At 40.6% G+C, this 26661-nt stretch overlaps 1 protein-coding gene across 4 annotated transcripts in view; it reads right to left on the bottom strand.

The window, feature by feature from the left end:
• The window catches only part of LOC116673740 (protein FAM184A), a 50997-nt gene that overhangs the window by 13444 nt on the left and 10892 nt on the right, over window positions 1-26661 (bottom strand). For 3 of the 4 annotated variants that reach the window (XM_032505980.1, XM_032505976.1, XM_032505979.1), the window contains exons 3-16: window positions 25177-25311; window positions 24586-24684; window positions 23123-23329; window positions 22470-22643; window positions 21734-21895; window positions 21080-21215; window positions 19094-19275; window positions 18483-18668; window positions 12165-12287; window positions 11914-12075; window positions 8079-8200; window positions 7612-7762; window positions 3122-3236; window positions 2123-2220 (exon numbers count right to left, since the gene is read on the bottom strand). In XM_032505980.1, the coding sequence (XP_032361871.1) occupies window positions 2123-2220; window positions 3122-3236; window positions 7612-7762; window positions 8079-8200; window positions 11914-12075; window positions 12165-12287; window positions 18483-18668; window positions 19094-19275; window positions 21080-21215; window positions 21734-21895; window positions 22470-22643; window positions 23123-23329; window positions 24586-24684; window positions 25177-25311 (2052 nt within the window). The remainder of the gene's footprint in view (window positions 1-2122; window positions 2221-3121; window positions 3237-7611; window positions 7763-8078; window positions 8201-11913; window positions 12076-12164; window positions 12288-18482; window positions 18669-19093; window positions 19276-21079; window positions 21216-21733; window positions 21896-22469; window positions 22644-23122; window positions 23330-24585; window positions 24685-25176; window positions 25312-26661) is intronic. The other variant, XM_032505977.1, reaches the window with a different exon arrangement.

Below are 26661 nucleotides of genomic sequence, written 5' to 3'. Positions count from 1 at the left end.
CTCACAGCTACAAAACATTAAAAAATCCATTAAGATCTAAGCAATATGTATACAATTATTGGAACAATATTCAGCTTTCTCTTTGTGAAGTTTATTTGGCAGTATCACTCTAAAGCCGCTGTTTACGACGACTCACATTGGTAATGGAAATTGATTTCTTGCAGAAAAATCAGTTTGAAGAATGGAAGCGGGATTGTGAAAAGCATACTGTGAATTTGTTTGGTGGCCAACACAGTCTCTGGTGTCTGAGAATCGTGGATGGCACCAGCAGGGAGAGGGCATCATGAGTCATGTGAATTATATGCAAAACATATGTAAATTATACATGCTAAACCCTACGCGCACTATGCAGCCTTAATATACCTTATCATCGGTGGTGTAATGTTGGAGAAAACAAGTGCAAACTATGATCTCCAGTTTGAGATTACAAAAAAAATATTTTTGCAGAGGAGCATTATTAATGCTTTTTCCTGTTGAAAGGAATCCACAAACTGTTTTGGGGAGATTGGCCTGGTTGCCAACTTAGAATAAACAGCAAGAACCTGGCCCAGTTTGTTTTATTTAGCATGCATGAAATCACACCGACTGAGCAGTCTCATTTCCATAAGGTGCATTATGTGATCCATGACCTTAACCAACATTAAAAGATGTACCGGACACATCCCCATCATAGACACAGTGCTACAGTTATTTTGTTCAATGGGGCAGTAAAAAAGAATATATAATATATGAGATGCAATATAATTATATGACGGGCTTGAACCATAAAGTCAACAATAAGCTATTACCACCCTGGCTCATTTTCAATATCATTTAACAAGGAAATGGGTGAAATTAAAGTAGATGAAACTAATGAATTGTTTCACATAGCTGCAGTGTTCGCAGCTGATTTAATTGCTTCATGAATCTTTTACCTCCAATTTACCCTGCAGCAGGAATGGAAGGATGGTCAAATTAAAACTGGCGATATTACTAACTAAAACGCTTTCCCCTACACTTACTGTAGACTGTCAATCTGTGTAATGTGTTGGTAGTTTCAGAGTCTCACAACCAATATTTACCTTTCTTCTACACATCAAGAAATATGCCACAGATTCAATTAGGAAAAAAAAGTCCAAATTGCAACATTGACTACTGTATGAGGCTATAATTTCCTGAGGAAATGACCTGAGGATAATGTCTTGAGTAGAGAATCCCATGACACCAAATCACGTTACATGTGAGAGAAAATCTTAATTTCACAATCCTCATACGGATGATCTCATCTTGCACCAGAAACTATTTTACAGACTTTTGCTGACCATAGACTGCAGGTGAGAACACAGTAAAAAATAAGTACAGCAGCAGCCCATTTCTATACTGAAAAGCACATTTGTATACTATCATAACAGGCACATACATGAGTGCATTTTTGAAATAATTCTGCTTGAACTCAAGGGATTCTTTTTTGGGCTTTTCTGCCTTTATTTGATAGGACAGCTAGGTGAGAGAGAGGGGGAAGACATGCAGGAAATCCTCACAGGTCAGATTCAAACCCCAGACCTCTGCGTAGAGCATAAACCTCCCTGTAAACGTGTGCCTGCTCTACCCACTGACCCAACCCAGCCACCTCAAGGGATACCTTTAAACCAGTTCGGTGTCCTGGCAGTGTGTTCAGTGTGTTAAGATGAACGGTGTTTGGCTCCCCTTCATAGCGTGCACAGAAGAGCAGAGGAGCGCCACGAATGGAAGCCAAACACTGTTCATTTAAAAAAAACACTGCCCACACTGTCGTGACACAGAGCTGGATTTAAAAACGGCAGAATATCTTTTTAAAAAGGTGCCAGAACTAAAGACAGTGCCTGAGTAGCTCAGGGGGATAAAAGCCCCTGTGAACGACTGCAAAAATGCCAATTTAATCCCCAGCAACAGTGCTTCCACTGTGCTTGTCTGAGTGCATATGTTGACTTTGGTATCTGATTTTGATTCAATTTTAGATTTAGGAATGCAGTGTATGTGACATATCCAAAGCCAAACAATGCACACCTTCTGTACATGCTAGCTGTCTGTGTGTGTGTGTGTGTGTGTGTGTGTGTGTGTGTGTGTGTGTGTGTGTGTGTGTGTGTCTGTCTGTAACTCCTACCCTTATCTGGTGTTGTCTGGCCTCCTCCATGGTGCTCAGGGCACAGCAGTGGGCCTCCTGTAGTCGATGCTCTCTCCTCTGATGTTCTCTCTGCATCTCTGCAAACACGCACAAAAAGAGCCCTACACATGTACACTGTGATACCTCACGGTATCTTTAAAAACAGACGTGTTTCGGTTCTGTTTAACAAGACAGATGACATGACAATCTGTTCCAGTCGCTGAGCAGAATGTGACAAGGTATCATGCACTTTGGGATGGCTCAAATGTGTTGTAAAAGCACATAATACCAAAACAATCAAAGCATTTCTATTTCAACTAACCCTGTATTTTTGTCTCATTGTAATACATCCCAATGTATCATCGCCCGTTGATTCGCACAAATCCCAATGAGAGCGTGTCGACTGCACCTCCTCATCTAACAGCTCACTGAGTCCGCCTAAACCACTACTCTCTTGCAAATGACCATATCTTAAGGAATGTAACTTTAAGGGAAGAATGACTGTTGCTGCACGCTTGGAGTTGCAGTTCCCCCTTAAACCCCTTAACACCAAGAGCTCAACCAGGGTGGACTTTGTGTTTGGAAGGGTTGGCTCACGTCCATCAACTTGGCCTCGTGACCCAGGTCGAGAGGTAGGTCGGATCGAGATCGAGAGCGAATATCCAAGGCGGCCAAGAACAAAACATCTGTTCTGGTGGTGTACAGCTGCAGTGTGTGATGTTAGCTGTTCACTGAATATGACGTGTAAAGCCCCTGTCCATTTCCAGCAGGTGAGGTGAGGTAATTGGTGTGCACCTTTCCCTGGTTGTGACCCAGGTCCTAATTCAAACTTGGTTTGAATTGACAAAAGAAGGGTTGAACATGGGTCAGATAGCCCTGGTCCGACCATCGTTATTGGTGTATGAGACGTATAAATCTTTGGCTATACTCTGTAGATGGCGTGAGCGCAATGAGCCTGCATGGAGACGTTCATGCTCAACGCGGCATAGGCCAGCATACCTTTCAGCTGTTGGCTCAGCAGCTCCCTCTCCTGGTTAAACTGAGACTGCAGCTGCTGGAGAGCTGACTGGGACTGGGACAACTGCAGCTCCAGGGACTGTTTCAATAGAGAGATCTGAAAGAAAGAAAAGCAGATGTACAGTAGTTACAGATGTTTATACTGAAAGGCAAAACAGTAATCTAAGTATGTGAAGACGTATAGGTAATCAAAGCAAATGTGGACAGGTCAATGTGCACACTAAACAAAAAAAAAAGAAGTCATTATTGGCTTTGTTTCTGTGCTGCAACATCACATACAATTTCTTCTTTAGAGCAGAGAAGAGCAAAGCTTCATCCGTTTAAGAAATACGTATCTTCAGAAAATAAATAATAAATAAATACACACATTTAATTAGGTCAACATTAAGTACATTTTTGCTCTCTTTGTGTTTCCACCTGCGCCTTCTCATTCATTCTTTAATCCTCATGTGAAAATAATTTCCTGCAAATTGTTTGGACAATTATTCACTGGTGGTGGTATCGACACATGGATGTGAGCCAAACACAGAGCTATAGTCGGGAGATTTCGCCACTCATCTTCAAGAGCTGACAGCTTGTCAGACAACAGCGCGCAGAACCAAATAACATAAAGCCAACTAGCGTAATCCCCACCACTGCACACTAAACAGTTTTGTTTTGGTGGAGATATTGGAACTATTAGGGCCCAGACTGACGGCTCCGGCCCTCCACACGCCACTCTTCCTCAAGCTCCGGCACATAAATCCCTGGCAGGATTTCTTCTGCTGTAGGAGTACTACATGGTGACGGCAAGGTAAGATGGATTTAAAATGAGAGGATGAGGAGCCAGGCTGGGATGAAGTTTATGTGGTTCTACACTGGATATGGCTTTAAAAAGACAGAAGTATGACCTGTACAGTTTATCCTCCCTTCCTGTGTCCGTTATGTGTCTGTTAAAGAGGATACTTTGTTACATTTACAGAAAAATACCAGGACATCCAAGATTACCGATGCGGAAATATCTTAATAACCAGCAGATGCATTCGTCTAACCCTTGATGTCTTAATTAAACACACAAATAGCAGCCTGGAGCTGTAATGAAAATATTGTAATGAAAAATAAGTCATTATAGATAAGGATGGCACATCCACCCACACACATGCACACAAACAAAACTCAGTTAGGGATGCATTCAGTAAATATTGTTTCTTTTGCTGTGTCAATCGAAATGCTCGAGGCTGATGCTTGGTTTGACCAGGTAACGACAGACACGAGAGTCCTTATTTTGCAATGAGGCATGCTTCATTCTTGGCTTCTTTATCTCAAAATTTTAAAATAATTTGGATTAATTTGGGTGTTCAAACACTTCTTGTAGTCAATGCTGACCCTTAAGGAAATCACAGATGAAGAGAGACGTATCAGGTACAGTAGAGAAAAACCAAGAAGAAAAACTAGATGCCATTGGAATTAATTAGTGAATGAAAACAGCATTTCCGTAAAAAATGTGTACGCAATATCTAGGCAAGAACCGCAAGGTAACCGAACCCGATTTGCTCAGGTTCTATCCCCTGACCAGTCGGCTTTCCTTACCTTAACTACTCAAGGTCAAAGCCTAAAACCAACCAATCGGGCTGCTTCGATGCTACAATTGTGATTGGTTTAAAGAAATACCATCAAACCAGAAAATCTGTTGTATAGCAGTTTCAATCATTGCCTTTACAGGAATTGTTCAACATTTTGGTTTATTAGTTTCTATTTCTTTTTCTTGTGTTAGTTGACTATTGTGTGTTGTACAGAATACTCCTTTGCATACACACAAAATAATTAATTTACCAGTTCTCTCTAGAACACAGAGGGCTGTGTCTTCTTGTAGCTAAAATTACCACAGAAAATTCACCAAAAGCCCTTTGATGAGACGAAACACACACACACACACACACACACACACACACACACACACACACACACACACACACACAGGTGTAAGCTCCTTAGGTATTTGGTCTGTGACATTGTTTGATGTTTATTTTCAGCCCCTCTGCATGATCAGTTTGAAATGCAGCTCTTTGTACTGTGATTCACATTTATGCGGTTACCAAGACTAAAGCAGCAGATTAAGATAGCCTCACTATAGAAGCCTTTATGAAATTATTTTTCAAGTTTAAAGCTTAGTGTGTAACTTTTTGATACTAATACACATCAGTCAAGCCACTGCCAAATGAGTTGCTACAAACTTAATTAAGACTATCAGCTCCACACAACTCTCTCTGGATTTCTCAGCACGGCAGTGTTCAGAAGATTGCGTCATCCGGTGAATTATAAGATAATTACCTCTTCTGAAGAGTCCGTCGTGTTTTTTTAACCCTCCGTGTCCTCCTTGGCTACTAGCAACTGTGTGGAGGAGGGGTGAAGGCACGTGCGCAATCACGGAAGGCTTGTATCAAGTGGACGCGCCGACAGTTTTCTTGTCTACTTGCCTTGTCTACTAATTCCTTATGGGGGAGACAGAAACTACGCATAATAGCTTTAATTGAATAATAATTTAATTGAATATAGGCCAGCCGCCTCCTCCCTGTCCAGTCTTCAAAACGTATTGTCATTGCTAGCGCTTAAACAACCTTCTGAATTTTCTTGTTGTTTTTGATTGCAAATCTATGACTTTTGGGTTTTGAACTGATGACATTTGAAAACTATAGAGGGAAATATTTTTCTGTTTTCTAAAAATGTTCTGCGGTTTTATCGCTATCCACTACCGTGGCCAGACCATTGGTCCATCACACAGCTAACACAGATCCATGGGCTTTGCCCTCAAAACACAGGTTTCTCTTGTGACTGTGGGAAATCCTCTTTTTTGGTCGTTTTACACATAAAGTCAGGCAGTTCCTTTTACATCATAGTGTTTCACCCTAAGCCGCTTTTGTTACTTACTGGGGTGTTGAGGGCGTCCGAAATGTTGCCAAGCTGGCATTGGTGGTCGCTGGCTCTAGCCTGTCAGAAAATATTTATCTGAGCCCATCAACGTCTTGGCAAAATCAGGACGAGCCTCTTTCAAGTTTCAGTTGTGACTCAGCTGCGCTCGGAATTAGCCAGAGGCAGTATGCTCAGCACGGATGGGTACATGAGAATAAAGAGACAAGCGTCGGAGTTTGAAACTCAGCCTCAAATGCTTCTCTGTTGCTGCCGACCTTTCATTTCCAGCCTGAATATTTCCACTTACACTCCCATTCAAAAAATCTCCAGCAATTGTAGCTATAAGGACCACACACACACACACACACACACTCACACACACACACACACACACACACACACACACACACACACACACACACACACACACACACACACACACACACACAATCTGTATGTGTTTATACAGCATACATGTGTATGAGAAGATATATGGGCTTTAAGGAAAAAGTAATTAAAAAAACCACAAGAATTTTTTTTTAATTCTGCATCACTCGAGGCGAAGAACAGAGAAATTGAGACCAAAATAGCACAGGAAGAGAAGCTTAATCCTTTAGCTTTTTACAGGCCGATTTATGGTTATTGTGGGAATTATGTGATTTGTTAAGCAGGTGAAGTGGTTGTTTTTGGCATCACTGTAAATCTCCTTCACAGGCAGTCAGGGGCAGCGAAGCCTGCGAGAGAGTGTGAGTGTGTGTGTGTGTGTGTGTGTGTGTGTGTGTGTGTGAGATGGAGTTGTATCTGTCCTCAGACGGAGAATCTTTGCTCCAGGCTTTAACATCGAGTGGAGCTGTCAATCAAACTCCCAGAGTGGGATCAGACCCCCAAAACTGTGTTGAGGGGTAAAGGTCAGGGCCGTGGGCGTCCCCTATTTCTATCAAAGGAAAAACCAGCGGTGGAATGTAAGTTATTCAAATACTGTACTTAAGTTCAAATTTGAGTTACTTTATGTGAGTCCTTTTACTCCACTACAATAATCTGACATCTTACATTTTTAATTACTTTCCAGATCTACACAACTCAGTTAGTTTATAAAATACAAGGTTACAGGGCTCCAAGTACAGCTGAAATGATTAAACACTTGATTGGCGGAACTGTTTTCATTGTTTCCAGTTTCTAAAATGTGAGGATTTTCTGCATTGAATACTTTAAGTACATTTTCATGATGATACTTGATACTTTTACTTAAGTAAAATTTTCAATGCTAAGGACTTTTACTTGTTCGGGTCTTTTTCACAGTATGGTATTAGTACTTTTACTTCAGCAAAGGATCTGAATACTTCTTCCACCACTGGGGAAATGAGATAAAATGCACAACGACAACTGTTGTCACTGCAAAACACGGATAAAGGATCTCTGTAACGCCTCTGAAAGCAGATACTGTATGTGCACGTATCAGACTGTGCACCTGCCCAGTGCTAGGCGTGTGATGCAGCAAGCTGCGCTGGTCGCAGCATGACGTGCGTGTGCTCCCTATGTTGCAGCTTTTGCTATCTGGATACAGAGCTGTGCATGTGTTTTACCTGTTCCAGCAGGTCTTCCACCTTCCTCTGCCAGCCCTCTCTTGCCGCCATCATCTCCAGTTCTTTCTGCTGGGAGATCTGAGTCAACTCCGCCTGTTTATCTGCTTCATACTCCTCGGTCAACTCCTCCTTCAATAAACGCACCTCCTCCCTACGGAGAGGCAGGCAGACCTTAGTTTGCATTTGAGCTTATTTTGTCCTGCTGTACAGTAAATATTGTTTGCTTCTATAAGCTTCTTTCCAATTGTGTTCATTTCCAATTCTTATTATATCCATGAGTACTTTGGCAAAACAAGTGGACTTGTTATGGTAATTACTGGTGTGACTGTGAGACAGAGGGGGCGAGAGATGACAGATGAATGAGAAAACAAATGGGGAAAGCAAAACTCGAGAAACTGAGATTGACAGGCTGACATAGAGTCTAACACATATGGAGGAAGGTTTTTGTTGTTGTTGTTGTTTTTTACCGCAGTGCCTCTCTCCATTTCTGGTCCAATTCATCGGCCATCTTGTCCATCTTCTGCTTCTCCTCTGTTCTGATGGACATCACTCTGGCATCATGCTGCTGTCTCTGGGTCTCAATCTCCTCCTTCAAACACAAACAGGTCAGCCAGTATACCCCAATATGTAAGAGCTTATAAAAAGGTAATCATTATTAAATACTTTTTATATTTCAAGCAACAATTTAAGTTGGAATAAAGACCTAAGGTTAAAATGAGTGATACTGTATGGACTTGAAATGCCTGCTGTAATCCCTGTTCCAATGAAGTGCTGAAGTGATTGACACTTGGGGAAAGAGTGCTGAATCATTAATAACAATGAGAAGCAAGTTAAAGTGAATAAATCTTCACAAAATGCTCTCTCTGACCAGATGCAGCATTTCAATAGCTGAACATTGGATGACTCATAACGTCCACCTCCACATCTATTTATAATGTCACCGCTACAGGGCATTTTCTAATGCTGGTTCCGAGGCAGAAAGTAAACTTTCCCGGGTCAGCCGTTTCCTGCTGCTGAAGAGGCTCCGGGGTTTTACTGCTGAGGAGTTCATTAAAAAGACCTCAAAGCTTCTCTGCTCGGCTTCAGGGTAAAGTGCTGGAGTGGTTAAATCCAGACTCAAATGCTTAGATCCCAGAAATTATGTTTTTGAGAAGACATTTTCCATTTCAATGAACCTAAATATCTCTGTGCACTACAAAAAGAGGTGTCTAAAAACAATATAAAAACACTGAATCTGAGGGAAACAAGTGAAATGATATGTTCATGCAGCGAGATGATTTCACTTGACAAGCTTGCTTGATTTAAGATTATAGTGTAAAGTTGAACACCTAAAATAAGAAATTCACTCTTAAAACAAGATAAATGATCTAACACTTTGAAATCTAAGTTGTTTTTTCATCTTGGTAAGAACCAAATAATTTGCAGTGTGGTATTGGTCATCACTCGGGCACAAATAATTTTGGGGGGTCTGTGGTACGAATGGAGCTAACATTCCTATTTCTTGCCTTTCTTTGTTGTTTTTATTTTGTTTAAGGGCTCCTGCACAGGTTATCTGGGGGTTTGGATGCTTATAGTGATGGAGATGCTTCAGTAAGCCAGTAAGTCTACGTTGGGACTCTGTAAAAGAGAAAGTGACTAAGGGTGTCATTAGAGAAAAAACACAAACACTCAGTGGAGATGAGTCCCATTTCATTGTAACTGAGCCCTGCAATTTGATCCTAATACTTTTAAATACACTGTACTGTGACGTGTATCATGATTTAGACGTGTGAATAAATCCTATTTTTGAAGGCAGAAAAGAACATTTTACAGTTGTAGCTGGTCAAGGTGGAACTACTTTTACTTTGTGTACTGTTAGGAAGGTTTAGTCCAGTAGTTTCCCACCTGAAGGTTGGGCCCCTCCGAAAGAGAAATCTGAAGGGTTGTGAGATGTTTATTCGGAGAGAAGGCACAACTAAAATTCCTCTCTAGACATTTACATTCATATTTTGTACATTTCTCACATCTTTGCTTTTTAATTTGAACGATAAAAAAGTACAATATTTCAATTAATATTTCCCTCTAAATTGAGTAAAAGTCCCTTTAATTTGTACTTGGCAGTACAGTACTCAAGTTACTCACCACTTAAAGTAAGAATACTAAAGTAAAAATACTGTAAATAATAAGACATTAGTGAAGCTCAACATATAATGTATATTGCATCATTTCTTGTATTTATTTGTATCCATTTTCCTAAATTTGCCAACCAAATATATCTTTTTCTTACAATTAGTACTGGGTTATTTTAGCACAAAAATAGTCACAATATGTTTTGTGGAAAATAATCTGTGCATTTTTACAATTTTTATACAAAGTTGGGTGCCTGGATAGCTCAGTTGGTAGACTGGGTGCCGATATATAGAAGTTTACTCCTAAATGAAGTGGACCAGGGTTCAACTCTGACCTGTGGCCCTTTGCTGCATGTCATTCCGTCAAATAAATGCCTAAAATATAATCTTACAATAAATCGGACAAAAGTTTCACTGAACTTTTCCTGACCTTTTATGAAGGTACTGAGCTACTCAAGGGTTTCCATCCTGCTAAACAACAGCTGATCTACAGTCTCAGTGCTTGTGTGTCTCCCGCAACGAGCTCAGTGTGAACACAAGATGCAATCCTGTGAGAGGCTGGCCTTTTTTTTTTTAACAGTCCAAATCCTCTTTGTATACAAGCCGAGCTCTGGTGGGAAAGCAAGGAGCAGCACTCTGCAATTTCATGTAATTATCCCTCCCCATTCAGTCTCTGCGTCTCTTTTCTCATCCCTCTTTCTGTCTTTTATTGGGCTTTTTGTATTCACAGATTTTACGTGAGAGTTTCCACCAGCTGCGACCTTTTTCCCTCACTTACATTTTAACTTCATCTTTGTGCGTGTTTGTGTTCTAGACAGCGTTACATTCAATTTACGTGCTTTCCTATTTACATTTCAACCACTTTTGCTCTATCAGTTAATTATTTTGCATTGATTAAATTTTCCCAATATTATCCTCAATAAATATTTATTAAAAAAAGAAATAACAGTCTCTTGCCCTGTCTCTCTCTAACTCCCCCACATGCTTCCTATCTTCTTGTCTCTCTACACCAGCAGGGCTCTTTTCAAACACAGGACCACTTTACCCAAAATAGCCTCATCATCATTATTTCACAGCTGGCCTTCAGTAACGCACTTATTTCTCCAGTTAAATCTCATTTCCCGCTTACAAAATGTTCTTCCCCCCCTCTCATCTCGCCATCCGTTATTCCTTTTTCTTTCAAACTCCCTCCCTCTTTTACTGAAACTTGCGAAGAACTAGTTGAACTAGCTGCACTGACTAACAACTGACGTGGACAGTCCCCCTAAATTCCCTGTACAGTAAAAGGAGCAGCTGTAGCCTCTACGGCTAACTTCCAGCTGTAGTCCCCGGCCAGTGGTGCAAACTAGGTGACGAAGCAAATTACTGACTGACAGCTTGAGTGTCAATGTGAAATGTAAGTGACTCGGCACGTTAATAGCTTCTTGAACACTCATATTTAGGGCTACAGTAGACTCTTTACTATACTATAAAACGAAAACCAGGATTGGGATGGGTCATAACCATGGTCAACACTGACCAGCTGGACTCCTGCACTTTGCTCATCACACTTGCAGGGAACCAGAAAATTACACATATTAGAGGAATTAAAGTTACACCTAGAGTTTTCTCAACTAAAACGTAACCTTTTGCAGATTTCACTAGATCCAAACATCTGAGAAAATACTCCTGTGACACCTTCATTTGGTTTTAAGTGGCACCGTCTTTAAAAGCAGTGCCATGTGTCAAAGACAAGCAACAATGCATTGACAGCCATATACCCAACACCAACACATGAAAGCTACAGGAAATATATTTTCGAATATAACCATATGTTAACACTTTATTGTATTGGTCAACATCCAAGACATTTCCTGGAAACTGCCATCTATTACTACTTATAAGAAGTACAGTTCAATTGTTACTCTTCCAATTAATTTAGATTAATTCAGCTAAACATGTGAAATGCGTCTACTGGCAAGCATACAATTTAACCTACAGTATATTGAGAGTAAAGTTTCCAATAATAAGTAAATAATGGATGAATCTTTCCTTGGGGTAAAAGCGCATTCACATTTTCCCTGTAATTGGTGACAAAAGACAAAGTTCTTTCCAGAAAACGTACCAGGAATTTATGAACCTGTGAAGTAAAACCTGTATCAAGGTACTCCTAAACTCTCTATCCTCTTAGTTTCATCCTCAGTATTTCCTTCACCTGTAGGTCAGTTAGCAGGTTGCTGGTCTCTCGGACCCGGGCTCGAGTAGCGTCCAGTTCTGTCTTGAGTTTCTCCTGAGTTTCCCTCAGACAGCTGATCTGCGCCTGGGCTGAACTCATGTTCTGCTCCCCCTCTCTCACCTGCTCCTGGAAGTGGGACACCTAAAGGGATTAACAGAGGGGTTAATCCAACATCCGTTTTTTAAAAAATGTTTTAGGACCCTGAGTAGAGTTGACGTGACATTTGGTACCTCCTGATTGGCCATGTTGAGCTTGGCCGAGAGCTCCTCTTTCAAGTTGTCGAGTTGCTGCTGAAGGCGATCACGCTGCTCCTCCAATGACAGACGCTTAATCTCAAACTCCTGACTCATTTTCTGGAGATTTTTGAGGAGAATGAAGAAGAAGAAAAAAAGCGATCAGAAATTGAAGAAAGAGATTTAGTCTAAAAACTTTATATTCAAATACCATCACCAAAAGCTACAAGCAACTACAACTTCATTCCTTGAAAAGACAAATTATTAGTGCATGTGTTTACTATTATCATAATATTGGGGCAGCTGTGGCTCAGTGGTAGAGCAGTTGCCTGCCAATTAGAAGGTTGGTGGTTCAATCCTTGGCCCTGCAGTCCCACATTGAAGTGTCCTTGGGCAAGACACTGAACCCCGAGTTGCCCCCGATGCTGTGAATGTGTGTGAGTGTTTATCTGATGAGCAGGTGGAACCTTGTACGGCAGCCTTGGCCACAGTGTGTGAATGGTTCCTGTATATTCAAAATAAAAGCGCTATATAAAATACAGCACATTTACTATGAAGGCCTATCAGCTATTTTTCATTTCGGCAGTATTCCTACTGAAATATCCTGAAAATGTAATCTTTAAAAAAGGAGGGGAGTTAGGAAGCCATTGCAAATACCATTTGGGCCATAATATGGAGTTGTGGCAGTTGCTGAGTGTGAAGCATGGCTACTGAATGAAGGAGGGACACGCGAGTGGTCTTTTAAACTTTAAAGGCCATCTCATTCAACCAGCCAACCGGTTTCTATAATCCTTCAAACCACATCACCAAATCCTTTCTGCACCGCTCTGTATTTCTCTTATGAAATGCTCTTTATTCCCCCCTCTGTCTACTTCTTGGTTTGCCTAGTTTCAGTTATTAATTACTAGCACTGATATTTATAATGGATATGTTTTATCATTGTGTTTTGCTTGCATTGCGTTGTTTAATACTGTACTGCTGGATGAACAGCCCCATAGTATCCTCTGAGACACATTTCTAGTCAAACCCTATTCCCTACCCTATTTCACTGATTTCAAAAGTTTCCCCTTATATGCTGACCATATGCTGACATAATGATAATTTAGTAAATGCAAAACATGACCAACTGTTAATTATGCAATCTTAGATTTTATACATTTTCCACACTGTTAATACCAGTTACACATGTATGAATGTGTAACTGTGTGAATGTGATAGGTCGTAAATAAAGGTTGAATAAAAGAATAATTAAAAAATACTTTAGTAGCCATCCCTTTAATGGATCTGGTTGTATTTGATCATTGCAGATGATGCAAAAGAATGTAAAAGATGTTGGCATCAATGCACTTTGATTTATCAGATTATTTATTAATTGGAGGAGCCAAAAAGTGACATTCCCACCTCGTTATTTTGGCTACAATTTCTTGAGTATTATTGATTATATCCAGAAACTGCTCCATCACGATACATGCACATCTTTATATAAAGCTGCACATATACACGTGATAGTTTGTGGTTTAATCCATATTGCCATTTCGTACTAGATATGCATTGGTTCACTGTGCAAATAATCATTCACAAGGCAAGTTGTAACCATTTGAATCTCTCCAACCTCTACCTCTGCCTTCCGTCCCGTACAACGTGAGGAAACTATAGAGCTAATCTTAGCCACATGGGAGCCAACCAGTAATCCACATCCTCTTTCTTTAACCTATTTACAGTCGCTGTGCCTCTATCACATGGCTGTCTAACTTTCACAAGGCTCAAGGTTCAATTTATCCTTTCATAAAAACATGGAAATTACCAATCAACCAATGCCAATTATGAAAACATTGAGAACACCCATCAAATGAAAACCACAGATATTTCGAAATAAAAAATAGAGTGTGCAAAACTAGGATTGAAATAAATTGCGTGTGTGTCCTGTGGGATAACTAGAATAGCTCATACAACTGGTAGCTCAAATAAAGCAATCTGATTGGTTCATAGCTATAATATAACCATATTAAACGGCTAGGATTCATAGTCGAAAGACAGAAAATGAATTTGCAGTTATTTTCATCATTAATTGATAGTTTGCAGTGCAAACATTTGGTGGCTCTAGCTTCTCAAATGTAAGAAATTTGCAGTTGTCTTTGTTTCTAGTAAATTGGAAATCTTTGGGTTTGAGTGTCAAATGAAGACATTTGACACTCAACATCACCGTGGGTTCGAGGACGTTGTGATTCCCTACTTTCTGATTATGTTTTCTACAACCAAACAATGAACCAGGGAAATAGTCAGCCAATAAAACTATCATTATTGCAGACCTAGTCTTAACATTTAATAAGACAATCCATGCTGTTGACACTGGTCTACATCCACATCCGACCACCGGCAGACTCCAGACAATAGCTAAAGACAAAGACAATTTACTGTGTCTTAGTTACATTTATCTGGAAACAACCCCACCACATGAATTCATTAATTAACATCCACAGAAGAGCAGTAAGCAGGCGGGGGATTAGAGATATGAGCGGAAAGCCATCTCATCTGGGCTGACTGGTGAATTCTGAATTAATACAGTACAAGCAATTTGTGGAATTAATCATTTTATTGCCTCACTTTAGAAACTCGTTAATATCTTGCTGACAGACATAAAAGTTGAAAGTCAAAAAACGATGAAGATGATGACTTTTTAAAAACTATCTGTTCTGTCTTCTCTGTCTGCATCCTTGTTTCACCCTTCCCGTCTTCCTACACCCGCTCTAATTTCGCTTTAAATAAAAGCTGACATTAATCTAAAGACGACAAGGCGCAGCACCGCACTGGCTTACATAATATTTCCTTTTTCATCATTTCTCTCTCGCCCCTCTCTCCATCGCTCTCTTTCAGGGAATCTCTAAACATACACACACACATGCTCACACACAGCGCTCTCTGTTGGCTTGAAGGCAGGATTTAATGTCAATGAAAATCAACCAATTAGTAGTTAGTTTCAAACAGCATTGGAAACATGAGCTTAGGGGAGGGGGGAAGGGGAGGGAGAGAAAGAAATGTTATGAAAGAGGAGAGATATAGGAAGAGACAGAGGGGGAACATTGAGTTCAAAATTATTTAAAATTAAATGTGTGTAATCATTTCAGAGGCAGAAAATAAGATGTATTGTCAAAGGAATACACAATGTTGGGAGTTCCCCTATGGTAGCGATATACCATGCTGCCTTGATGCCTCTGAGCTCATTCACTTGCCGTGTTTGTCAGCAAGCTCCAGTAGGAATGGGATTCTTAACGGTAAAGCTAAATGCAGGTGGAGCCATGCCAGCGTGAAGAAATTGGGTGTAATGTGCTGTACGGGGCTGCAGGCAGGAGAAAAACAAGCACTCCTCCCCTTTAAACATTTGTGGAGAAATTAACATTGCTGACCAATCAGATCACGCCAACCCCTTAGTGCCATTCTGGTGATGTCATCCTGCATCGCCAGCCTGACATGGACATGGACGTGGGGAAATCGTTATTCCGGTGACTGACAGCAGGTCATGCATCACCTAACTGCTCCTTATGTGTGTTCGTTTATGTATTTATGGCATCACAAAAGGGCTCAGCAAGAAATAACAGATGAGCATTATTAGTCCAGAATAAAACTGGACCTCATATGTCTTCAATGATGAGGAACACAGAGAAAGGATGAAAGAGAGGCTTCTTTTATGCATGTATAATTATACAACACACCTTCGCTTTAAATCCTCTGGTGTAGTCTAGTGTTTTGTATTGCGTATGCTGTGATTTTTCCCCCCCAGCTTTGTACTCGCCTGTCTCAGAGTGACGCGTCCCAGAGAGACTACCCTATATGTTTTTGTTGTTGTTGTAATGTTCAGCATCTGGCTCGTTTTCTGTAGTTTCTGTAACGTTTGCTGCAGTGTCATTCGAAGAGGCAGTAAAGCTTCAGGGGCAGGCTGACGAAAGTGATCATATTATGCTTTTTTGCTTTTTCCCCTTTCCTATATATCTTTTTGTGCACGTTATAGGTTTACAAAGTGAAAAAGCCAGAAGACCCCCCCACCCCCCCAGAGGGACTTACCATCTTCCAGAGAAAACACTGTTCATAAACTGCTCCAAGCTGTTGTAGTCCAGCCTTTACCTCCGTAAGGAATGTGCGTTACTTGTGTTGCTCTAATGCTCACCTAGCTGCTAGCGTGGCATGCTCTCATACTCTGCTTCTGACTGGCTAGTAGTCCTCACCTTGCTATTGCGCAACTCCATACAAAGATGGAACAGAAGTGAGATGCCTCACTCTGTAGGTAAAACAGAGAGCTCAACACACAGGGTGACAAGAGGAGCTGCAGCAATGTGTATTACAACATAAAGGGTTTTTTTGTTTTTAAATTTCACCATGTAGACTTAAACTGATATAACCTCAATTATGAACCGAAAATGAGCATAAAATGAGCACTTTAAATCTCCTTTGGTGATTCATATTAGTTCTTTTCAAATTTGCGCTGAGAATGAATGCCACGCAACTGGGTTCGTGTAAGGTTATCCTCTTCTGGGTATACAGAAATCCTTGACATTTTCCAGTGGGTGTACAGCATATACCTGTGTATCACGTAGACTCCACCGCTGTCTGTCACTAAAAAAGGAAATTCCCCGCACTTAAGGGCTGACAGGCATAAGTGTTAACATAGTTACCAAATATATATCGCTTGTACATAGTCCTGGGTATTCGATACACTTAAAAAAAGGCATCGACCGAAATAACCCAGTACCAAAGTAGTCAAACGATGCCTGCATTTGATCCTTTTTTAACCCAGATCTAGAAATAAATATATATTTGTGTGTTTGCTCACAGCCACTGCAAGCGCTCTTTGGTTAAATGTGACATTTAATTGGCCAACTACCGCAGCAGCTACAACCCTGTCTGTGGTGAGGTTGGCAGTTCAGCGAGCCGAAAAACAAAGATATCAAATGAAGTACTCTATTGGTATTGGTATTACTTTAAGGGTACTGGTATCATGAGTAAGAAACAGTCCAGTCCTCCTCGCCGCTTACAACCATTTGTTGTTGCTAATGTAATGCTGTTGTAGTAAATTAATCACTAGGTAAAACTGTGTAATTTGATTTGTTGTTGGCAAGAAGGTCATTTGTATTCACTTCATGCAGCTCCTTTGAACTCAGAGTGGAGAGAGAATGAGGGGGAAAAAAGAAGAGTGGAGGAAGAAAGAAAAAAGACCTAACTGAATTAAAGCCGCAGAGGGAAACACAGGGAGAGAGTGATGTTGTTTTCACGTCTTAGTCTGCATGTTGACCTAATTAAATGTGTGCAGTCAGTTAAGGGAGCTGCTCATTTCTCAGGGATACATACTTCTTATACGACTGAGGCCATTTCACTATGAGGAAGACATTAAATTGCTGTTGGTGCTGCACAAAAAAGAAAGATACAAAATCCTCTCAAGCAACACATACAATTATTGTTTTTATATGAAAATTGGGAACTTCAATTGCGTCCTTTTGCATGTCCTACCACCGTGGGTGTCTATATACTGTAAAAGGTTAATGAGGATGTCTATTTTCATAAAAGGGAATACAAACTTAAGACAAACAATCTAAGAAACTGTTTTCTTTGACCATGTTTATATGAGTCCACATATCTTAAAATAGTCAATCCACGAGAGAACAACTCTCGCTGAGCTTGTGATTTTATTTGCAGCGACACTGACAGCGTTGTTTGACAGCAGAGTGTAAATGGAAGACTCAGCCATATGCTAAGGAGAAACACCGCCGTTAGTGTTTCCTTCTTTAAGAATGAATTACTTGTCACTCCTACAGCATTTATTTGAACCAATACATAGATGTATACTAGGGGTGTGAACCTAATGCATCACCTCCTCAATATTATTATATACTGCTACACATGGTTTTCATCAACCAAGTCAAGATTGAACTTTCCTTTTTATTGTATCTGCTCTTTAAAAGGCACTTCCTGAATGTAGTGAAGTCTGAACACAGAAAAATAATCAGTGACTGGGAAATCAACAAGTAACATCAGTAGAAAATGATCGATTATGGTCTGTCACTGCATCGATGCAGAATCGCCTAGGTGCGCATCGTGATACAGTGATTCATTTCAACACCCCTAAGGTATACACCATCTCAAAGCACAGGGGGAAAACATTTTACCATTATTCTTGCCATATTGTGTAGTACATGGTTTGAGGATTTTCCCTGTGTCAAAAATGTCCTGTTGTACATTTTTACTCAGTCCTGTATCCTTACAAAACAACTCAAATGAGATGTTTTTGTTATTTTTCAGAATTAAAATTAGAAACATGGTACTTACTGTCATGAGGACTTTCTTCTCGTCCTCTTTCTCCTGCTGGGCCTCCTCCCTCATGGCCTGGTGTTTCTCCTCCATCTCTTCCAGTGCTCTGACCTGCGCCTCCCTGAAGCGATGCATCTCCTCCTCGTAGTGGGCTCTCAGCCTGCAGAGCTCCTTCTCATAACCCTGGTGCTCCTCACGCAGAGACTGAGGAGAAGCAATCGAGGTCAAAATAGTAGGGCTGTACAATTAATCGCAATTTGGACTAGTGCAATATCGCAAGTTGCGGAGGGTGGGGGTGCAATATTAGTTAAAGGCAAACAATGTGTCAAACCATTCTGAATTAAGTATTGTGGTGCTGCAGAGACGTGCTGGCCTACAAAATGTATCATACAGACTAAAAACAACAGATACAGGTACACAGTTACCAACAAAAAAACTAATAAATAACACTATGAATCTTCTTCATTTTTCAATGAGAATAATGACACAAAAATGATTATTCCTCTTAATATCAATTTAATATTTTCCTCATATTGTGCAGCCCTACAAAAAGGTTTTGTCTTTATACAATAAATGGCCTGTCCCCCCCCTCCCAATCTGCACTGGGATTAAGGAAGGGTTAAAGGCACCTGTTCTAGTTTGAGCACTTGCTGTTTGTGCTGTTCATTAGAGGCCTGGCTCTGGTTGAGCAGAGCCTCCCTCTCCTCCTCCAGCCGGCTGAGCTTCTCCTTCAGCCGGCTCTGCTCCACGTCCAGGTTCCTGATGGTCGCCTCATGGGACATCTGGGTGGCCTGCAGGGAGCCAATCTGACCTGGGAACAGTCAAACCACAGTCCCAAGTGTGTCAAAGAGGCACCACAGTAGGCAATAAGAACAGTTCGGATCTGTTCACCACACTGAATCCAATCTCCACCACAGGCAACCTTTAAAATTTGAGCTTTTGTGTTAGTCTTTGCCTTAAGCAACAATTTCATCAACATATACTGAAACTGGGAATGTTGAACAAAAAGTGTCCACTATTCAAGTTCCTTTAAGAAAAGACACACTGCTCATGAAACTAGTAAACTGGTAAATGGGACGGTAAAGTAGTGCGCTACATTTTTGACTGAAATTGAGTGGGCAGAAAGAGAGCAGATGTTCCAAAAAGAGAAAGTAGTCACAAGAGTGTTTACATGACAAATGATCCTTTTTTGAATGAATTATAAAAAGGTTTAATCCAGAGCTTTCAAACTTCTTCCCAAACAAACCAGTTTCCATTAGGCTTTCTTTAAGGGTGCTCTTATTCTGATAATTTGTAGCAAATGCTCCATGAGGATGCAGTGAGGCAGAAGGAGTTGTGATGTCATGAGAGGTAACTAGGGAGGGCTAGGGTGCAGTAAAGCTAGAAGAACAGGCAAAATCAGAAGGTTCAGCAGGTTTCTGAAAAGGTAACTCTGGTAATTTCTTTAAAATCCAAATCAAACTCCAAGCAATAACTTAAAACTTCCTGTAGGAGCAAACGATTCTTTAAAACGAAAGAGAGTGATCGACATCTAGTACCCAGTACTTCGCTGTCCTTTGGTGGCCCTTTCACAGTCTACTTCCCTAGCTCCTTCCAGCCATGTGTTCTGTACACTTTGTTATGACTTCTGTGAACCTCAATCCTGCTTCAATTAGACTGCTTAAACACCTACACCTGGGTGAGTGGTGAGGCATTCTGGGAGCTGTAGGGGATGCCCCGGCAGCCATTGTAACGTTACTAGTTGTTGCAACATCATGTGAAAAAACTACAAAGTTTGTTAGGGCCAAAAAGAAAGAAAAAATGGGTTTGTGTTAACGCCGTTAACAACGCGTTTAACTGACAGCACTAAAAAATAAAAAATAAACAGATGCAATTTACACATATGTCAGACCAGCATACATAGGGATTTCTAGAGCGATATGATAAGGTAGAGAGAGGAAATCTAATAATAAATTAGCATAAGTAGTTTCCTTGTCCTTACTGTCTATGAAATTGCACTTCATCTAAAGACTCTTAGAGCAGACTGTAGCATTGATATGCAATATCATTATCATTGGTAATTAGGGGAATGTGTAAATCTATTTATAAATAACTACTGGAGCTTTTGCACAGTTTCTCAGACTGAGATCAATATAACAGAACCATGTATGGCTCTATAAATCTGACATTTAGTCCTTTTAGGGGTGAGTCTACACAGTTTTAAGTGGCCCCAGGTGGACAGTGGTTATCGCTTTCAAATTTGTCTCTACGTACACAGAGTTCCCTTATCCTGCAGGGCAACTGTACACTGTGTGCCTTTTTCGTCTCATTTTTGCAAATTGGTAAGTAGAAAACATTTGCTAAAGTACACCTTTCTCTAGAATGCACACATGCTAAATCGACAACCTCATGAAGTTCACTGCAACAGCTACAGCACATTCCAGTCCAGGTGACTACTTCTGATTTTATGTTATCAGAATCTCTACAGTAAGCGGTAAATAAAATGCAATTATGTCATCTATAGTCGTAATAGAAAAAAACACAGAGAGAGAATAAGCCCCAGGCTGAAAACTATTTCCCTTTAAGAGATCTGTATACTTGATTAGTCAATGACAATAGGTAGAGGAACATCTTACTGGCTTTATGGAGGATTTCAGTTGCCTGCTGTTGAACTCGTTCCCTGCTGCCGTCCAGTTCATACTCCGTGTCCTTCAGCTGCATCACCCAGATCTCTCCGTCCTGGATGGCCTCTTCCAGCTGCTTGTGCAGGTTCTGCAGCACACACAGAAACACACAGTCATACTCACCAATACACGACAGCAATGCAACAACATCTTTTAAAACCCAGTCATATCTCTCCCTCTGCAGCCTAGAGTCACATAAACCTATCCAGTTATTCAGACTCTGCAGATTTGCTTGCAGGGCCATCAGTGCACACCACATTAAATTTCCCACCAACACTGAGATTCTTAAAAATCCTTTTCGCCCTGAGGCTTTCATCTTTGTGTTTGGTTTCTGCAACAGTTTTTCATCCAATTTAGTCCACTTTCCTATCCACATTTAACCAAAAGGAGACTCTCATACTATTTGTGCTTTGTTAGGAATACTGTAAATACAAGAAGAAATGGGTGGTTTGTATGTATGAGCAGCAGTAGTCAACATGGCTTAGCACTATTAAAATGTGGTTTTTAACAAATCAGTGTTTGGTTTACCTAAAAAAGAAGTGTATCATGTACACACACACACACACACACACACACACACACACACACACACACACACACACACACCTTGATAGTTCCCTCTGCGTTGGCCAGCGATGTCTGCAGTCTGTTGGTCTTGTCTCGGTTCTCTCTGGCCTCCTCCTGAGCTTTCTGAAGCTCACTCCTCAGCTTGGACAGAGAGCGCTGCAGCGCTGCTTCCTGAGCCTGGAACTCCTTACGAAGCTCAACCTTCACATGAGCAGAGACTTACATCATTCACTCTGGGAGAGGAAGACATCCGGGCAGTTGGCTGTGAAAAAGCTCTGATACAGTAAATCCACTGGATGCTACCAAGCAGCAACCTCCGGTGTTGAAAAAATGAAGCCAACGCAGAAGTGCCAAAAACTGCAGTTTATTGAGTGGCCACTTACATAGTAATTATAAGGCTAGCTCAGCCAAAAGGGAGTCAATCTTCACAGACCCCCATGTTAAAATTCCCAATGTTACAGCAGAATTAAAATGAATGTAGTTCACCATTCATGAACACTGTGGGGGGTGGTGAATTTTTGAATAACTTACCCATTTAAATCATATTCAGGCTTAAAGTTATGTATAATTAAGGGTGATCCGCTTTCAGTGGATGCGTGTCACCAGTTGTTCTGCTTCCCCGATTGACCCATCCTAATAAATTAATGCAGCTTGACGGCCATCTAACTTGACCTGTATCTGTTGTAATGCCAACTTTTATTTTTTGTGTACTGTATCGTTTTTCATAAATAATACACTCTTGTTTTGTATGGATGTGTCTGTGTTGTTGTTTTACCTCGGTCCTTTTCCAGGCCAGCAGGTTCTCAGTGGTGAGCTGGTGTGTTCTCCTCATGGCCTCCAGCTCCCTCTCATAATACTCCTGGGCCTTGCCCAGCTTGGCCTCAAACTCCTCCACCAGACGGACCTTGTCCTTTGATATCTCCTCCACCCTCTCCATCAATGCCTCCACCTACACAGAGAGGCACATAAATGGAGAGCAAGCCTTTGTGTTTTGCCACAATACATTCATAAATAATTGGCATGAAAACGCCGTAAAAACTGTAAAAATATCGTGTACATTAACCATCTTATCTATTTTTTTTTTTTTAGAAGATTATTCTTTGGTAAATCTGTTATATTGGAACAGTTGAGAGGAAAGGAAAAATGGGAATAAAACAAGGGGATGACATGCAACAAAGGTCCATTTCCGGATTATAACCACAGGTTTATATAATACTCATAAGCCAACTGCACTAACAAAACAACCCTATTGTTTTCAATTTTCAATGCCAAAAACACTTACTAATAAGCCTCCAAAACAGCAATTACCCCTTCAAGTAACTTGCTGTATAAACTCTCCACAAAAGCCCAAGATGCCATGCTTCCATCCAGAAATGTTGGGCTTTCAAAACACTACCTATCTTCCTTCTTCTCTCACTCTCAGCCCACCTCTTGTCTATGGAGCTCGGCCAGTTTCTCCTGGTCCTCGGTGGAGGTGGCGCTCTGGTTCTGCTGGTTGTTGAGGAGTTCCTCCACCTCCTGGCGGTGGGTGGCCCTCAGCTCCTCCAGCGCTCGCCGTTTATCCGCCTCAAACTGGGCCTGAGCCTGGCTGAACGCTCGCAGCTTCTCCTCAAAATCCCGACGCATCTCCTCCACCTATTGAAACCACGAAACATATTCTATTCTGTTTGAAGCGTTCATGTGGTAATTGCCAACTGAGTCTCAGCCTGTGCCAAGCTAAATGCTCACAGCATCTCTTGAAAATCCCTCTGTAATGGTAATTGGAAAAGTGCAAAAATATTTAATTCTATTACCTTATGCTGTCAGTATACTTATTTGTTATATCTCTCAGTGCCAAAACAAATTCTTGCAGCTTCTCTGAAAAAAAACACTTGCTGTACCAAGAAAAGATTTGACAGACATGAGGTGGAAAAATATACAAAAATGTAATATGGGATGGGATGTGATGACAGCAGACTCGTTCAGGTTGGTCAAGAGGGCATCTCTGTGGTCAAGCTGGAGGTGGACAGTGTGAAGGCAGTGGCAGAGAAGAAGACGAGGGACAACACCGACGCTAACATACACCAATCCCAACAAAGATGAACTGAAGACGAACTGAGCTCAATCAGTCACTAGCTCAGCACGTCTAAATGCACTTCAGGAGTTGATTTCTGCCCACTGCCATCAGACTCTACAAAAGCAGACGTACAATGTGTCATGACGGTGTGATATGATACATGACATGATATATCTAATCATATTGGATTGCTATTTAGTTGTCCTACATGTTTATACATTCTATATGGTTTTATTGTAATTATATGTAATTTCTGCTTAATGCTTATTGGATTAAATATATCTCATCTGGCCTGGCATCGTCTCAGGTTCCCCACAAAGAGTTGGAAAACATTAGCCTGCTGTCCCCGCGACCCAGCCCGGGATAAGCGGATGAAAATGGATGGATGGCTTATTGGATTATTGGATAGCTAATACATCTCAAAGATGCTGATGCTTAACAGAGAAGATTGGATCTCGTAACAGTCAATGTCAAGCTTTTGACCATTCATAGATAAAATATCTTTTTTTTTTTGTTCATCTAAAAAGTGGTATAGAGTATATTAGTGGAACAGCAGTGACATATACCAGTTAAGGATAGGCATGAAACAGCTTGTCAGTGTTGGATACTAGTACTAATCAGCACAACTCAAAACTAAGTAACGATAGTAGATAATATGTATGTTTACCTGCATTAAACAGGGTCAGTGAATCACAACGCCTCTTGTTCCTCCCAGTGCAAAAACAGCAGAACATAACGGACTGTGTAATTATACGTTGACTGTGCGTTTGTGCATGTGTGCGTTAGTGTGAGTGTGTGTGTGTGTGTGTGTGTGTGTGTGTGTGCAAAGCCTTACCTCTCTGCTCATAGAAACCACTCTCTGTGTGTGTTGGGCTTCAGTGCAGAGCTGTGAATCCTCCATTCTCTGTCTGTACATCTCAAACTCTGCTAAAGCCTGACAGTAACAAAACATTACAACAACTGTGTTACATTATTACACATTAGCATCTGCTATACACTACAACATGCAAATGGACTGCAATTCCATGCAATCATTGCTATACTAGATAGATAGATAGATAGATAGATGTTTATTGATCCCAAGAAAAATGGGAAATTCCTGTGTAACAGCAGCAAAAAATCAGTCACAAAGCACAAATATAAGTGTAAATGAAATACTTGGAAAAATATACATACATACAATATACATGAAATAATAATACGAATAAAGTAAAAAGAACAAATATTTGAATACTATATCACAAGATTATTAGATGTCATTCAGCTAAATTACGGTTTTATTAATTCCATTATTTAAAGGCGGCTACAGAACTATGACACAACATGACATGAAAATAATGCCATTGGGAATAAATTGTCTATAATTTATGTATTTATGAATCTCTACAAAATGTCCACTTAATGAAACCCAGCAGCAGTGAATGACCTGTCTCTTCATGTGTTCGTGGAGATCGACAGATTCTTCCAGACTGGCCAGCCGCCGCCTCAGGTCCGCATCGTCCACCATCTTACTCTTGTACTGCATGATCTTGTCTCTGGTTTCGGTCACAATGTGCTGGACCTGAGCAGCAGGGGGAAAAAACACATTTTGAAAGCTGCAGAAATAATTTAACACAAGTATTCAAGTCCCAGTTGGGTCTTATAAATGACTGAATGTATACAGCCAGTTTGACGACATAATGCGGGATTAAAAAAACTCACAGTATGACATTGAACTATTATGTTCCGTTGCAACAGATCCAAATACAGTGGGTGGAAAAATGATACCGGGCCTGGGGAGACAGATCCTTCTCAGCTGCTGCACCCACTCTCTGGAACGCCATCCCCGAACACATCAAACAGTCAAGCACCCTACAATCCTTCAAACAGGCCCTCAAAATTCACCTCTTCCAACTTGCTTTTGCCTGTTTACAGACTTTCCCAGTTTTTCCCTCTTTTTCTTTGCCCACCTCTCCTGCTTTACCTGTGCTTATCCATGCACCTGTGTGTCTTCCTGTTCTTTTTTTGTCTGTCAACTGTAAAGCGTCTTTGAGTGTTTAGAAAAGCACTATAAAAAATAAATGTATTATTATTAATATTATTATTATTCTAAAAGCGCAACAACTGCTATCTCCTAATGTTTCCTGGCAGGAGAGAAAGGTTTGACTTGGACTATGGGACACTAATGCTTCTCTCTGAAAGCAATCTGAATGAAATGAACATTTAAACCAGTTTCATATTGGCTTTGGTCTTTGGTTTTTGATCTAGAGCCAGACTTATTCTATTTCTATGAAACCAGTCCAGAATATCCACTGTATGCTGAAATAAAAACAGCACTTTTTTGGCAGCAGCTGAAACCTGATTGCAAAATGACATGAGTGATCATACTTGGATAATGTGCATCACTCAAATTATAGACTGTAGACGGAGCACATACATACTCGTGATAAATTAAAGGGATGTTTTGGAGTAAAATAGTACAAATAGGTTCTGTACTCACAATAAATAAACCATAAAAGCAAGGCATTGGAATGTTTGTAAGTGGTACCATTCCGGGCATCATTAGTGGGGTAATTTACACATACACATTTGCTTCCATTGAGCTAATAGCGCTAACTTGCCCAATGTTTGACCAAGGGAAAAAAGCTTCTGGGGGGTGTTTGGCTCGAGGTCAAGGTGCAAAGGACCCTAGGGTGAAATAACTCCGAACCATCCCTTTGAACGAAAAAGTTGAATGCAGGATTGGTGAATTTTAATAAGAGGAGATGCTTCTAAATATGGCATGGGGAGTATGAACATGATGTGATTCCAATCCTGTTGTTACAGTAGGGCTGCACAACATATTGTTTTTTTATCGTCATGGCAATATCAATAATAAACACATCGCGAAAGGCTGTGAAATATCGCAAAAGATACTCAGAGATTTTCTGAG

This window comes from Etheostoma spectabile, chromosome 24 (assembly GCF_008692095.1).
Source record: "Etheostoma spectabile isolate EspeVRDwgs_2016 chromosome 24, UIUC_Espe_1.0, whole genome shotgun sequence".
NCBI classification, from domain to species: domain Eukaryota; kingdom Metazoa; phylum Chordata; class Actinopteri; order Perciformes; family Percidae; genus Etheostoma; species Etheostoma spectabile.
This window is presented reverse-complemented; position numbering and strand designations above follow the sequence as displayed.